The following is a 14,977-nucleotide window of genomic DNA, read 5'->3' as shown; positions in this document are numbered from 1 at the left end:
AGCCATCTGGTCCCAGCGTTTGAGGTTGAACTCGGTGTCCAAACAGCATGCCGCCCATCGAGACGTTAGCGGTTCGTGGCCGCACACCGGTAATGATATGTTAAGTTCCTGGAACAACTCAATCATTCTAGAAAGGATGAGAGGATCCAGGAGATCGGCTGACGAATCAGGGTAGGCGGCCATGGCAAGCACCAACAGCGCCCCTCGGTAGGCCAAGGGCGATTCATCTGCTCCTCGACGCCGCTGCATGAATTTCCTGGTAGCCGCCGTCGGTGGCTCATAGAACTCCGCCATTTCCGCGAAAGCGTCACGCAGTGTCTCTTTCTTACTCGCCGAGATGGAGCGGAAGACTGCCAAAAAGACGTCGTCCAATAGCGTGGGCAGAGCCTCCAGCACTTCTGCCTCCGTCCATCACACAGACCGAAATGCTGACTCGAACCGCCACGTGAACGCGCTCCAGTCGCCCCTGGCGGCAAATTCTTTAATTTGAGGAAGGTGATGGCCGTGGTGAATATCCGAGGCCTCGGGCGTGTCAGATCCCGCTCCCCGTGCAGCACGCGGCTCCGTCAAGATAGCGTCCGGCGGCCGCATGGCAGCAGCCCTGCCCAAGATGGAGGCCTCCCCTTCCGCGGCAGGAGTAATGGCGGACGGCGTTTCCCGCTGAAGATCTTGGTCATCGGCCCTTGGGTGAGTTCCACGCGGCCGACCGAGGGCCGCTGATGACGCGACCGCCGTTGCAAGATTTAGCAGGATCGCACGGAGCGACTCTATCTGCTCCGCCACCCGAAGCCACCCCTGATCCGCAGCCGGAGACGTCGCCTCGCTGGCCTGTCGTCGATGCGCGGCGTCGGGGAGAGCGGCAGACGGCGGTAGAGGACCCGTGGCTCCCAGCAGCTTGGCCTCGTCTGCCTCGACATCTTCATCCGACGGAGGATCCGGTGGGTTTCTTTTCTTCAGGTGCTTGGGCATTTTGTAATAATTGTCCAAACGGTCTCAAGAAGCACTTGTGTCACCAATGTAATAAAGGTCGTGGAAGCAACTTCTGGAATCCGGTCTTTATTTGTCTTTCGTTCACAACACTCCTATCTTACTCTTTCACGCTGCTGACAGACAGCGTGAGAGGGAGAGAGAGAGACACGCACGGCCACGTGGCAGCCTGGACCCCGCTCCAGCGTGGCCTCACCCTCCGTTCGTTCCAGATCTGACCACGTGTTGTCCATCTCCACCCCTTTTAATACCCGGGTCACGTGGTACCTTTCCACCAGTCCTGGTTAACCTCTATGGAATCTTCTAGACCCCATCGTACGTTCCCAGGACCGCGCCCCTGACTCGTCCCCCCATTGGCTGTGGCTAAAGCCAGCAAATCCAATCCTCTACTTACAGATGTCACCTTCCCATTACGTCAGAGCCACGCCCCTAGACTTCTCCCCATTGGCTATGGGCCAGGACCGGCAGAGCCAATCATCGTACGAGGTGTAATCCAACAGCAACCCGGATATGTCCTCACATTACACATGTGTCAAAAAAATACGACATGCAAAAAATGTCTACATTCAGACTCTATCTTCTCGACAGACCTGTTCTCCACCTGAGGACGGCTGCTTGCGTTGTGGCCGAAACGTCGTGAGAATTATTTTATTATGTTTTATTTTTATTATTTTATTATTTCCATTCCACGTGACTTTACCGAAAGAACCAAGAAGATGAATCCCTGCAGTCACGAAAGCTTTAAATCGAAAGCTTGACTCAATTTATCACTCGGCCTTAAGATTTGCATTAAACTGCCCATATAGGACTCACCACTGAGATCTCTACATTGGGTCAAACGTAACATATTTTAATGTTCGACGGCTTGTGCACCAGATCTGATTTATTCACGATGTACTTGAAAAAAATCTGCAGACTACCTACTGGATCTCCTCTCTGTTTCGAAGAACAAATGTGACCTCATTTACCAGCTTCACATTCCTTATTGCCGTACAAATACTGGAAGAAGGGCCTTTGCTATTGAGGCCCCCAGGGTCTGGAATGCAATTGCCAATAAACTGCAACTTGAATCACTACCTATGACATCATCACTCAAAACTGCTTTAGAGGAGTTGTACACCCCTAGCTGCCACTGCTATTCAGTGGCCTAAAATGAAATGTTTACGTTCCGGATAACAGCTGCAACGTATGATCTTGTGTTTTGATTTAGTGTGCTGATCTTTAAAGGTGTATTTGAAATTTTTTGATACTCCTACTGATGCTTCTGCTGTTGTGGAGTGACTCATGCAGCCAGCTGTGGCTACAGGGTTTGGTGGTACATGTTGTGTATATCGTTTATTGTGAAATTTCGGTCACAGTTCCCATGATCACTGTTACATTGCTTATGGCTTTATTTTGATTTCGAAAACGTTTTGTGGTTTGGCCATGTTTGTTTGTTGTAGTACGGAGTTAGAATGATGGCTTTAATTTCAAGTTGTCTTGTGGTTATTGTTGTTTGACTTGCATCCCACTGGGATTTTTGCACAGCGTTGGTGTACGGTGTTTTTTTTTCTGGAAGACTTTGCAGTTTTTCCCTGGATTTTTCTGTTTGGACATAGTCACTTTAAGATGTTTTCTTGTTCATGTTTTTGTTTTTTGTTGGTTGCACCCTATTCAAGAGCCGAATAGCTCACAGGGCTATACCAAATAAATGAAACTGAAACAACTGAAGGCAGAGGAGCGACACTCACAACAACGAGCGGAGCGCCCGGCGAATAAAACGCAGCAAGTTGGCACAAAAGTGGGAACAGCTGGTGCATCTACCGATAATGTCAGTCAGCCAACCCATGGCATCTGGGTGTGTCCCGAGACCTCCTGTCAGCGAACCTTCGACACTTCCACATGGCCTCAAAAGTGCGCCTGGCACAGGCACCGTGGTGACGTCACCGACAGTTCGTGGCGAATGGCGGTTTTAGTTGTGCACACGTGTTCCACGGACTGGCTTCACCGAACGTTGTGTGTCTCCCCGAGTAAGATGGCAGAGCGTCTCGACACTCAACTCGGGTTTCTCCCCGAGTAAGATGATGTAAGGCTTTAATCAACTGTAGAGGGGCATCCCCGAGGAAAATGGTGAACTCTGTACTTGGCTCGACGTGGGTGCTTCCCTGAGTAAGATGGGGAACGCTGGATCCACTTTCCAGGATGTTTCTGTTGCGCGTCGTCGCTTTAAGATGTTCTCTGTTCATATTTTGTTTGTTGCGGTTGCACCCGACTCAAGAGCCACATGGCTCACAGGGCTACACCTAATAAATGAAACTTGAAACTTGAAACTACATGGCTGACTCTGCCCTCCACTCAACGTTCGGTTCCTCCCCTAGTAAGATGGTGGATGCTATATCCACTCGTGCTTCCCTGAGTAAGATGGCGGACTCTTTGCCCTCCGCTCTCCGTTTGATTCCAAAAGCGTAAACACCGCAACTGCAGCGTCGCGGCGCGTCTTCCACAAGGAATCGATTATGGAATCGAAGGGTACTGGACACCATTGAGGGCAGTAGCAGGAAGGGCGCGGCTGAGTTACGGTGGCTGCGCGAAATCATCTTCATTGTATTTTGTTTTAAACATATAAAAGTCCAGCCGATCAGCTACTCCATTCAACCTCTCGTGCACAGACGACAGCTTGCGGTGAGTGGCCGGGTTCTCTTAAACAGTGCCTACAATGTCCTCACATGTGCCATAATATAGGTTTGATGTACTTGTAACGAATTGACACGTTCTATCTTGATTTGAAACTTTCGTGACTGCAGGAATCCATACTCTTTGGTTCTTTTGGTAAAGTCACGTAGGTAGAAATAAAACAAAATAAATCACGACGTTTCGGACGCAACACAAGCGTCCGTCTTCAGGTGAAAATCGCGATAGCCGTGACAAGCAGCACGATGTCTGCTGCTTTGGTGTTCTGTTTACGCGACAAACCTTGGCTGTGGCGGGTTGAACGGCACATTTATATTTATGTGGTCGCGAAAGCATTATATATGTGCTCTGTGCTGTATGCATGGGTAGCACCTGGGTGTTGTTGACATGCCAGTTTGTGTGGTGGATATGGTGAATACAGTATAGTGTAGTCTTCAACTACACTGTTTAAATTTTACCAGGTAAGGCCCCACTGAGCTATGTAGCTATTTTTCAGAAGCGACCTGGCCACACGATAGCTTAACGAAGTGGCTTATGAGAATTTACAGCAGCCAAATACTCTTAAGTGCATGTTTCTAAATATAGAGGAAAACCGGAGGAGCCGGAGAAAAATCCACACGACCACGAGGAGAGCATGCAACTAACATATACAGCAGCAGCAGCAGCAGGCGTCAGAGTGGGAGTCTCAACCCACGACCTCCTGCGCACCGGGCGAGGTCGTTCAAATCGCCGCACCGTTATGGCCGTATACGGTGGCTTGACCATCTTTTCCACGCTGGTCAGCGCGAGTTTTTGAATGGGGTGGTGGCAGGACCGGTTCAGACATCACTCGCCACTGACGATATCCCTGACCAGGACTCCAACTCAAGTTGCCAGGTTATTTTGCACTAACCACTGGGCCACAGCTCACATGACCACCATCGGTGGACTCGCACAGTTTTGACAACAAAACTTACCCCTCCCTACCCGAACCCACGATCCTGAGGTCTTGAAGGCCACACAGTGTTATTGGAGAATGTGTTGGAGTTTTTGTTTATCTGAGCTCTTGCAGCACTGCCAAACGCAGTACAGCAGAAACTTGAATATCGCGGGGTTACGTTCTTGCAAAGTGCCGCGAAAACCAAAACTGCAATATTCAACACTAATGTTTTCCCGAAATACGGACAGTCGACTTAGGAATACAATTCGTTCCTGGGGCCCGTTTGTAAGTCGGAACACAATGTACTTTAAATGGCCAAATGGTCAGTGTTATGAAATGTGTTGCGGTTGTTAAACTCATAAATAACAATACAAATAGTGTACATTTGCATGCAACACTAGAAAAATACTGTATAGTAAATAAAACATTAAGTCCTGATGCTGGATGGCTTGTCGAAAGGGTCGCAATAAGTAACCACAATTGCACACACACACACACAGACGCACACAAAAAGACAACGACAAATAAAGACACACACACCAGGCAAACGTGCACGCACAAACACACACACCAATGACAACGATACCCCCGTAGCCTTCACAGACTGTTGGGGCAAGTGCCGTTAGCGAGCAGCGCCTATAAAGGCCGGAACAGCACGCGAGGTGATGACTGATGAGTGGCCAGCACCACGAACCTGGCGACCCAAGTTCGATTTCTGCTCATGCCCAACGCCAGTGACGATTACCTAAATCGGTCCTGGGCACCCCCTAGGTCGACTCAGCCAAATAAATACCCGGTGAAATGTGTAAATATTGCCACTTGGGAGACAAAGGCGTGTGGTGCTGGCTGCACACCCCCTGGTATGCCGTACTGGCCTTCATAGGTGCTCGCTCACAGCAGTTGCCCCAACCGTCTGTTAATAGGGTATACGGTGGTCTTTGTCCGCAAGATGCTTGCACGGCAAAGGTTGAGGTGCCACTGACTTGCCTTGTGTCCCTCGCCCACCCCACGGTATTATCAATGATACAGTACTTCTATGTACAGTATACCCGCGAATGGCCAAAACTAACCCCCAAAACAACCCCTGCGATAGCTCAATTGGTGGACAGAGGTTACCTGCGATAGGTTGAACTGCCAACAATAAACCGGCAATATTCCAGGGTCTTTCATCTTCAAGGTTATCCATCATATCCGATGATGACATTCTTCCTCTGCCTCTATTTGTGGGATTTTGTGTGACTGTAAAGTCCAATCCTCGCCCCACAGCATCTGCTACAGACAGAGTAGGTGAAGCCGCTGATTGGAGGTGTAGGTATGGTTCTCGCTTCATGTCTCTTATGATGCTTCCTTTTCCATAGCTCACTTCAGTCCTCTTCGAGCATCGACACTCCTTGCTGGCAGAGCTGGCGCCAGATGGAGCGTTTTGCGGCAGTGTCCTCCAGCTGGGTAGGGTTCGGGCTGCACTTTTTCATGGCCATCTTCAGTTGGTCCTTGTAGTGCCTTTTATGGCCCCCTGTAGAGTGGTGGCCTAGGTGCAGTTGGCCATACAAGACCTTACGTGAAAGATGCTCCTTTGGCATCCTGATGAAGTGACTGAGTCAGCGGAGTTGGTGCTGGATGATGGTAGCCTCCATACTGATGCAGTTGGTTTTGCAGTGTATCTCAGTATGGGGCACTCGGTCATGCCAGGTTATCCCCAGGATGCTTTGAAGACACCTAATATGGAAGGCCTCAAGCATCCTCATGGGACAACTGTACAAGGCCACGTCTCCCAGCTGTAAAGGAGTGTTGGGATTACTACTGTCCGGTAAGCGGATGTTTTAGTATGTAGGCTGAGGTCCTTGTTCTGGAATACCCTTTTTCTGAGCATGCCAAAAAAGGATTGTAACGGTGCGTATTTTTGCGACGTGAGCTTTGGAGGTTTCGGTCTATAACTGAAATCCTAGCTCTCAGTACTCGCACCGCTGTGGTTTAGTTTATGGTTGGGCCCCTGTTTCACGCGACGCACCCGATGACCGTGTGCGGAGTATAAGAAGGATCACTGCCAGTATACTGCAAAATAATGGAATTTACTTTGAATAAAACATTTTTATAGTCATTAAATTGTTTAATGGTAACAAGTTTGCTACTTCTCTGTGGGAGTGAACATATCACCATAAATATGCTAAATTCCTTTTGATATGCAAATTCCTTTGTCAATGCGCCCAGCTTATATATATGCTCCAAGCTCGTGTGCTGTTTCATTCAGACTGTCGCCTCGACGGACCTGGTTTTCACCTGAGGACGGCTGCTTGCGTTGTGGCCGAAACGTCGTGAGAATTGTTTTATTATGTTTTATTTTTATTATTTTATTACTTCCCTTCTACGTGACTTTACCGAAAGAACCAAGAAGATATCACCAGCAATTATAGCAACCCAAATCACCCTCATAACAGCAACAACAAATAATACAATCATACAACGACCCGACAATACCGGTTTCACGGATTTATTCAAATACGAACACTGACGGGAGACAGCTGCGGAGCAACCATCCAGGGTTTGTTTGAAATGTTCCCCAGTTCTGGAACAGATTAAATTTAACGTTCCAAGGACAATTTCACAGCCCTCAGGTGGTCACCTCCCTAATTCCCCGTGAGTGCCCCAGCTGCCGACGCCCCGCAGGCTTCAGCATTCGCGGAGGGCTATTTTCATGGCAGCTGCAGGTGGTTTTCTGTGACAATCCACTCTTGGCTGCACAACGAGGGTTGCTGGGATGACACACTGGAGAACAGACCAGCAGTCAACAGCAGAACCCCAGTCGATCGCGCTCACAGGCCAGCAAGTTGTCACCAACACTCCTGGCTCCAAAATGATGGTTGCTGGGATGACACACCGACATGGCTGACTTTCCTGCCGTGAACGAGGAGGAGTTTCACGTGGTCAGCGTGGTCTCAAGTCTGCAGCACAGCGGACGCGTCGGTCAAGACCCCGGCAGTCTCCGCGGCGGGCCCCTTTATTGAGTTGAAGCCCTTTGTTCTCTAAATGGGTTAGCGCAACGTGCTCAAATTAGTCCAATCCATCATGCTCACGAGCTGATCAAATCGCACACCTGCAAACACTTTCGCACAATGCTGCCCCGCGCATCCCTCGCTCCTTCTCCCCCCCCAAAGCTATCCCTCTCTGACTGCCACATGGATGACGCCTGCTTTACTTGGTTTTGTACTTCCCTTTCAATGCTGCAGTCGCCCGACAGCTGCCCATGTGCTTAAAGGATTTCACTATAGTGAGTGGTTTCTCAAAGACGGGGAAGGTGGGTGAATAAGGTGGATTAGTAGATGCCCACTGGCATACTACTCAGTCTTTATTATATTCACTTAGAGACACAATCTGTCATACACACTTACAGCAGCTTCAAGGGTAGCTTGCAGGGCCTCTGGTGTGTGGGCCACGAGCGCACAGTCATCAACATACTGTAGCTCGATGATAGGCGCAGATGTTATTTTTCGTGACTGCTCGGAGCCTCCTGATGTTAAAAAGGATGCCATCCAGCCTAAAGTCCCTGTAACACCACTAACTATACCCAGTTTTTTATGTAGGAATTTCTGTGATGAATGGAGGTTGTGGTTGTGTGTTCAGGTGCATTCCTGTTAGCTGACAGGCCATCTCTTGTCTGTGCCATTTGTGTGTGTGCTCACATGTGTATGTATTGGCTTGAATGTGTTGTAACGTGTATTTATGTGGGGTCTGACAGTTACCCCCGCACCATCTCTGTCTTTGTCACCCCCTCTGTAGCAATGCTAAAGCCGGTTGTGGCCAAGTTGACCGGAAAGTGCGTGGTGCTGGCCAGTGCCTCTCCACGCAGACGGGACATCCTCACCAACATTGTACGTGTTGGTCGGTGCCGCGGCCGAGCAAGAGAGAGTGTGTTTGCTGCTTGCCGCAGAGGTTTATGGTTCTAATGCAGTGGCTGCCCTGGTTGTTACTACGGGGTATATTAACTGCTTCACGCTAAAGATCATGTGACGTCATTCGCAAAGCATAGCCCACGGTGTGGACCCTCTTTAAAAAGAGGCATGAGTCTCAGTGAGGATTTCCTGGGTGAATAAGTGAAATGTGAAACTATGATATTTTTGAAGTGTCATCCCACCCAGTACAGCCTTGCTGAGGCTTGCCACGCATTTTCAGGAGGGTCAGGGTCCTGCTTTGCGGTGTTTTGCTACAGCAAAAGCATTGCCCCGAACGTTGAAGAGAGGGGTAGGCAGCAGCTACTCTATGGGGAATCTTTAAGATAGTGAGTGTGATCTAGAAATTGGTAGGGAAATAAAGCATTAAAATACTGATAAGATGAACGAGACTACAAGTACTGCTCACACACTCCCCACATTGTTGTCTGTCTCTCCATCCCTCTTGTGCACAACTCTCCAAAGTAAATAGGAATCAACTGTGTGTCCTTAAACCAAGCACAGCACAGCACTTTTAACAGAGTTTGGCTGACTGTGGTCGCTTTTGACCCTGGACACACACGATCCTTGAATTCACAAGCAATCCATCACTGCCACCTCTTGTCTGTCGAGCACTGAGGAATGGTCATTGCTAAACTAGAAATCCACCACAGTGTAATGGTGAGTATGCAAGTGGGGCTTCGGAGAGGTGGTGCATTGCATAGAGTGCCCCATTTCATTCCTTGCACCAGAGTCCATTGCATTCATGCTATGCCATTGAGACATCAACAATGACCCTTGTGTACTCTGTGGCCGAATACTGTGTGCCATTATGTATCAGAAGTAGCCACTCGACTTATTGATGCCCAGCTGAACAATACAATGCGGTGTATCACTGGAACTCTCAAGTCAACCCCAACACACCAGCTGCCCGTCCTATTACACATCTCTCCCCCACCCATCCGCGATGATGCTGTAACCCTCTGGGAAATCCTGAAAATCAAGGAAAGCAGTCACCTTCCCATTCATCAGGACCTCAATAACATCCCTCCCTATCGCTTGAAGTCACACAAGCCCTTTTGGACCCATGCACTTAACCTTAAACAATCAGAATTCAACCTGATAAAGCTTGGAGAGCTGAATGGATATTCAAAAGAACTCACAAACACCTCGGTATGAAAAATCCAATACAGAAGATCCCTGGGTTTGATCTTCCACGAAGCTCATGGCGCACCCTAAATCACATCCACATAAACTATGGCAGATGCGGACACCTGATGCACAGATGGAAAATGTCAAACTCTCCAGTGTGCGACTGTGGTCATCCAGAACAGACCATACAACATAGAACGACACAATGCCAGATCCACATATACGAAGGAGACATTACAGCGATACACTCTGCTGCTCTTGATGCGGTTATCTGGCTTGACCACTTGAATGTGAAATTGAAGTTGTTGCTTTGCATTTGCCATACGAAAGAAGAAGTCTGAGACTCAGTTACCCGTAGACTCTCATAGAGATCCATAATATAAATACGTAACACCTATAGATGATCACAACCCATAGACTAGCATAGGAACCAGTGGTGAAGTTATTGTGTGCACAGGTGGTGAAACTGCACCGGGGCCCATGGGCCATAAGGGCCAATACGCTTGGCCTAATAAGAGAGGGTAAGGTTGGTGCTTGCTGACAGCTACACCGAAGATCAAGGCTACGCCGAAGATCTTCTTTGTCTTGAGCTAGGTTTTTGGGTTTCACTTTCTGTATGGATAATCAGCATGGCTCAGCAAGGTTGCCTTTTGACTGACTGTTGTCGTGGATTGCTGTTTGCAGGGGTTGAAGTTCGAGGTGGTCCCATCATGGTACTCGGAGGACCTGAGCAAGGCTGAGTACCCGGCGCCGTACGCATACGCGACTGAGACTGCCGTGCGCAAGGCCTTGGAGGTGGCGAAGCGCATGCACGAGGTAGGGTACCGCCGCAGGCTGGCTGGCAGGAGATCCAGACCCTGGCACCAACGTTGGTGGCAGAGGTGTCAATGTTCATTGCACGGCTGCCAAATAAGACATCGCCGTTCGACTAGATCCACACGTCGATTGTCAAATCATGCTCAGATTTGCTTGTGCCACTGATTGTCCACTTGGCAAATCTTTCGTTTGGCAAGGGCTGTTTTCCAGACCAGTTAAAAATGACGCAGGAAACACCGCTCCTGAAAAAAGTTGGCTTGAGCCATAGTGACCCCGCAAACTATTGCCTGAGTTCAAACCTGAGTATAATTTCAAAGGGCATAAAGTCCCTGTGTCTGAAGCGATTACATCCCCACACTGTTGTGATGATTCAACCCATTGCAGTCGGCGTACCAGAAGCTCCACAGCATTGAGACGGCTCTACTAAAGACCACTGATGACCTCTACAAGATCATGGATGACAGGGACGCCACAGATTTGGTTGGCCTCGATATCTCAGCTGCCTTCAATACTATTAACAATGAGATACTTATCGGGTGGCTAAGATTAAGGTTCGGTGTACCGGGTACAGCACTGCGGTGGATTAAGTCATACCTTTATGGTTGATTACAGTTTGTCAAGCTGGGAGACAAACAGTCATCGCCTATGCCGTGGCTAGTTGGCGGACCACAGGGATCCATCTTCACGCCTTTCCTTTTGTCAACATATGCCTCTCAGATCGCCGATATCATCTGAACGCATGACAGACATTTAAATTATATACTGATGATACACAATTGTACACCGCAGTGAAGTCAAAGTTAGACATGGAAAGCCTCGGTAATCTTGAAGATTGTACACGAGTGGTGCACGTGTGGTTTGCACGAAACAAAATGCGGCTTAATCCAAAAATATAGGAAGTTCTGCTGGTTAGTACTCAGGCGAAAAATTGTGTGGGAGGATCAGGTGTGGCAGACTTCAGAATTTAGTTTTCTACTCCTCTAAAGAGCCTCGGTACCATACTCGACCAGAATATGTCGTTTGATCACCACATTAAAAATATATTCATATCAGGGCTCTACGACACATTCGACTACTGTTGAGTCGTTACATAGCCACCATTTTGGCGTGTAGCATAGTTCTAGATTTGAAGCTTTTGTGACTGCAAGGATTCATATTCTTAGGTTTTTTCGGTAAAGTCACGTAGGTAAAAAATTGTAATTAATAAAAGTAAAATAAAATAAAAATCACGACGTTTCGGAGGCAACACAAGCTTCCGTCTTCAGGTGGAACCGTCACAGCCACGACAGCTGTATCAAGTAAATGAGAGATTACAAGAGCTACCACTCCGTATATATAATGGTTGAAGAGGGGAAAGGCCAAGTACGGCACACTTTTTATTAATATGGTAAGGTGAGGCTTAAGACTAAGAATAGACTGCATAACAAAAGACTGAGCCTTTGTTATGGAGAGGTGCGGTTTGTGACTACGCCTAGCCTACATAACAAAAGTGTGAAAAAAAGAAAAAACTAAACCTGGTAAAACAATACTGGCTGTCTATCAATAACCTGTAATAGTTGTCTGTCAAATAAGATGGTCCAAATAAGTGTAGTTAAATCTTTTTTGCATGGTTAATCACATCTTTCCAATGATTACTCAGTTTGTACCCATCATCACGGTTGAAATTATGTCTGTGTTTGTATATTTGTATGGCTTCGTGTACAAACCTTTGATGGTAGCCAGGAAGTTTGCAGAGCACCTTGGTCTCGGAAAAGACAATTTCATGAGAGCCCACAGAGTTGTAGCAATGATCGGCAACGGCCGAAGAATCAGTTCTGCCGTGTTTCAGATCTGACTTGTGCTCGCGGACACGATCAGAAACATGACGTTTCGTTTCTCCAATGTAGCAATCACCACAACTGCAACTCAGTTTACAGACTCCAGGATACTGTAAGTCAGGAACGACATCCTTCACAGATGGAATCAGATCACGGATTTTATGCACTGTACTGAATCGGACTTGGATCTTATGTTTGTTTAGAATTTTGGATATCTTTTTGGTCACGCCTGCTATGTATGGCAACGTGATAGTTTTGGTCGGAGTTTCATGTGGCTGTTTCTGTATGGTGGGAGAAACAGCTTGGCGGATGGTGCGGTCAGAGTATCCGTTCATCCTGAGGGCCCGATGTACATTAGCATGGCATAGTATCGATAAGGCTCAATTATTGCAACTCACTACTCTACGGGAAGTGTGGCAGAAACATGACCAAGCTGCAGTGTATACAAAAAAATGATCTGGCACTTTTTGTGATGGGTACTACAAGATCCGACCATGTCCGTCCAGTTCTCACTGTGCTGCATTGGTGTCCAGTTGCCGAACGAACACATTATAAGGTCGCACTCATTACACACAAAGTGCTTGCCACAAATGAACCACAATACCTTGCTGATCTTGTCAAAGAGCATAAACCATCATGCTAACTCCAGTCATCCTTGCCGCAGCTTTTGGCTAGCCATCGAATAACACGGTCACTGCATTGTGCACTTTCAAATGCGCTTCTGCGGCCGTCTAGAACACTCTTCCTTCCGATATTAGGAAGCCACTGGAGATATGCATTTTTAAATCTAGATTGAAAATGTTTTTCTTTAGAAATGCGTTTTTTTTTAGTTTGTCCTTGCCCCGCACCTCCGATTAGCACGGTTAGCAAACGTACCATGCAAAAGAAGTTATACATACATATGTAGTGTCGTCTGTGCGTGCGGGTGGCATGTGTCGCACACACAGTCAGCCAGAGACGAGGTGGTCGCAGGAGGCATGAGCCGAGCTCATGCCACCACTCGGGCCCCCTCTCTCTCCCACACACGACCCCGCTGCCGCACAACTCGTCCCAGACACAACCCTGTCTGCGTTGCACCAACGGCATCGACCGGGACAGCCAACTACTGTCCGGCCATGCAATGATTGGGCGAAAGCGGCAGCGATGGGGGCGGCGACGACGACGATGAGACGAGTCCAATCCCAAAACCGGCAGCCCGGAGCTCTCGCTCTCTGCTGCTTTTATCCCCCTCGGCGCGGCTTGGCTCCGCCCTAGCCGGGCCTCCCTTCTGGAACCTTCCAGAGGATTCCAGGGGCTTCCACACGAGGTCGACCATGACCCTTGCCCTAGTTCCTCCGTCCTGTTGGCACACCCGCCTATATGCTCAGCGGCGTGTGCGCTACGACACACATTTTACTTGCACGATCTGACCCAAAATGTAATTATGAAGGTTATGCATAGAATAAGACAGTAAAGTGAAACAAATGACAATGTGTAGTGGACACCTATGGGCTATCTGCCCATGGATCGTGATGAGGAAATCCCTCTTCAGCTCTTGTTTGATTCTCTTTGTCAGTGCTGATGTCTCTGATCCATGTGTCATGCCTGGCAGTACGCACTGAGTGAATACTTCACACACATCGGTACACCACTTTCCCAACAGCTTTCTGAGATGCAATTCGCGACAAAAAAAACTAAACAAGGTTCTGCGTGTGTTTTATTTAAACAGAGACATCAGAAAACACCAGACTTGGTGATCGGAGCTGACACAGTAGTGGTAAGTTAAAACGCCAATCGTTAGACATGCGCTTACAATTTGTTTTCTTGTGTAATTCAGCATTGGGACATTAGACGTGGATTGATGAATGCATGAATTTCTTAATTTTGTTTCTTACGCTCGCGACACATGTATTCAGTTTTGTAGGTATGAGTCAACAATTTATCTAATCCCAGCTGGTGAGGTGAATCATTGCAGCACTCGCTTTCACCATCTCATTTGTATTGTTTCTCTTTTCTTCCGTCTTTTCGGGATGGTTTCGTTCGCTCCGTTAGCCTAAGCGTGACGTCGCCGTAACATGCGTAGCTCATAAACAATCGATTCTCATGCATGCGATCTAAATCCTGCATCATGAGCTTAAGAATCGGTGTAAGTCGATTAATCAATTTGTTGCCATATATCCACTAAGCATGTTCATGTTTGACACAAACACAAAGATAACCTATACATGCTGTTGGGGCAAGTGCTATTAGTGATGCACAAGAGAGACAGACGTGTGTGGCTAGCACTGCCCCTGGCCACTTGCCTCCCAGGTGCTGATATTTACCGTATTTTCCTGCATATAGCCCGCATACGCATATAACCCGCAAAAATAGCGTTTTGTGTAAAACAAATTTCAGATAGCCCGCACCTCCATATACCCCGCATGCATTCATATCTTTAACCTCGTTACCGCAGCTTAAATCCATCATATTAATACAAAGTTTACATTTGTAAACGTTGTATTAATATGTTAACATTAAAATCATAACGTGCACAAAGAAAACAAACTAACCGGAAACGAGTGAACTTAAAACAGTAAATAAGTAACAAAAGTAAATATCCAATAAATAAGTAACACATAACTGGTAGATAAGTACTGTAAGTAAGATACTGTTTGGCTTACCAGCATTCTACCTCATCATATTACAGCTACTGGACCAGTAGTTACCCCTGT

At 47.7% G+C, this 14,977-nt stretch overlaps 1 protein-coding gene across 3 annotated transcripts in view; it reads left to right on the top strand.

Annotated features, from left to right (window-relative positions):
* Nucleotides 1–3,464: 3,464 nt before the first annotated feature.
* LOC133357796 (probable bifunctional dTTP/UTP pyrophosphatase/methyltransferase protein) overlaps nucleotides 3,465–14,977 on the top strand; it is a 32,231-nt gene continuing 20,718 nt past the window's right edge. The window contains exons 1-5 of one of the 3 annotated variants that reach the window (XM_061575927.1): nucleotides 3,496–3,648; nucleotides 6,277–6,383; nucleotides 8,351–8,442; nucleotides 10,336–10,467; nucleotides 13,993–14,040. In XM_061575927.1, the coding sequence (XP_061431911.1) occupies nucleotides 6,320–6,383; nucleotides 8,351–8,442; nucleotides 10,336–10,467; nucleotides 13,993–14,040 (336 nt within the window). In that variant the 5' untranslated portion in view covers nucleotides 3,496–3,648; nucleotides 6,277–6,319. Of the gene's footprint in view, nucleotides 3,649–6,276; nucleotides 6,384–8,309; nucleotides 8,443–10,335; nucleotides 10,468–13,992; nucleotides 14,041–14,977 lie in introns of all 3 variants that reach the window. The other 2 variants (XM_061575928.1, XM_061575929.1) reach the window with 2 other exon arrangements.

This window comes from Lethenteron reissneri, chromosome 59 (genome assembly GCF_015708825.2).
Source record: "Lethenteron reissneri isolate LAM-NWPU_2019-01 chromosome 59, ASM1570882v1, whole genome shotgun sequence".
NCBI lineage: Eukaryota > Metazoa > Chordata > Hyperoartia > Petromyzontiformes > Petromyzontidae > Lethenteron > Lethenteron reissneri.
The sequence above is the reverse complement of the archived record's forward strand: the minus strand, read 5'-3'. Positions and strand labels throughout refer to the sequence as shown.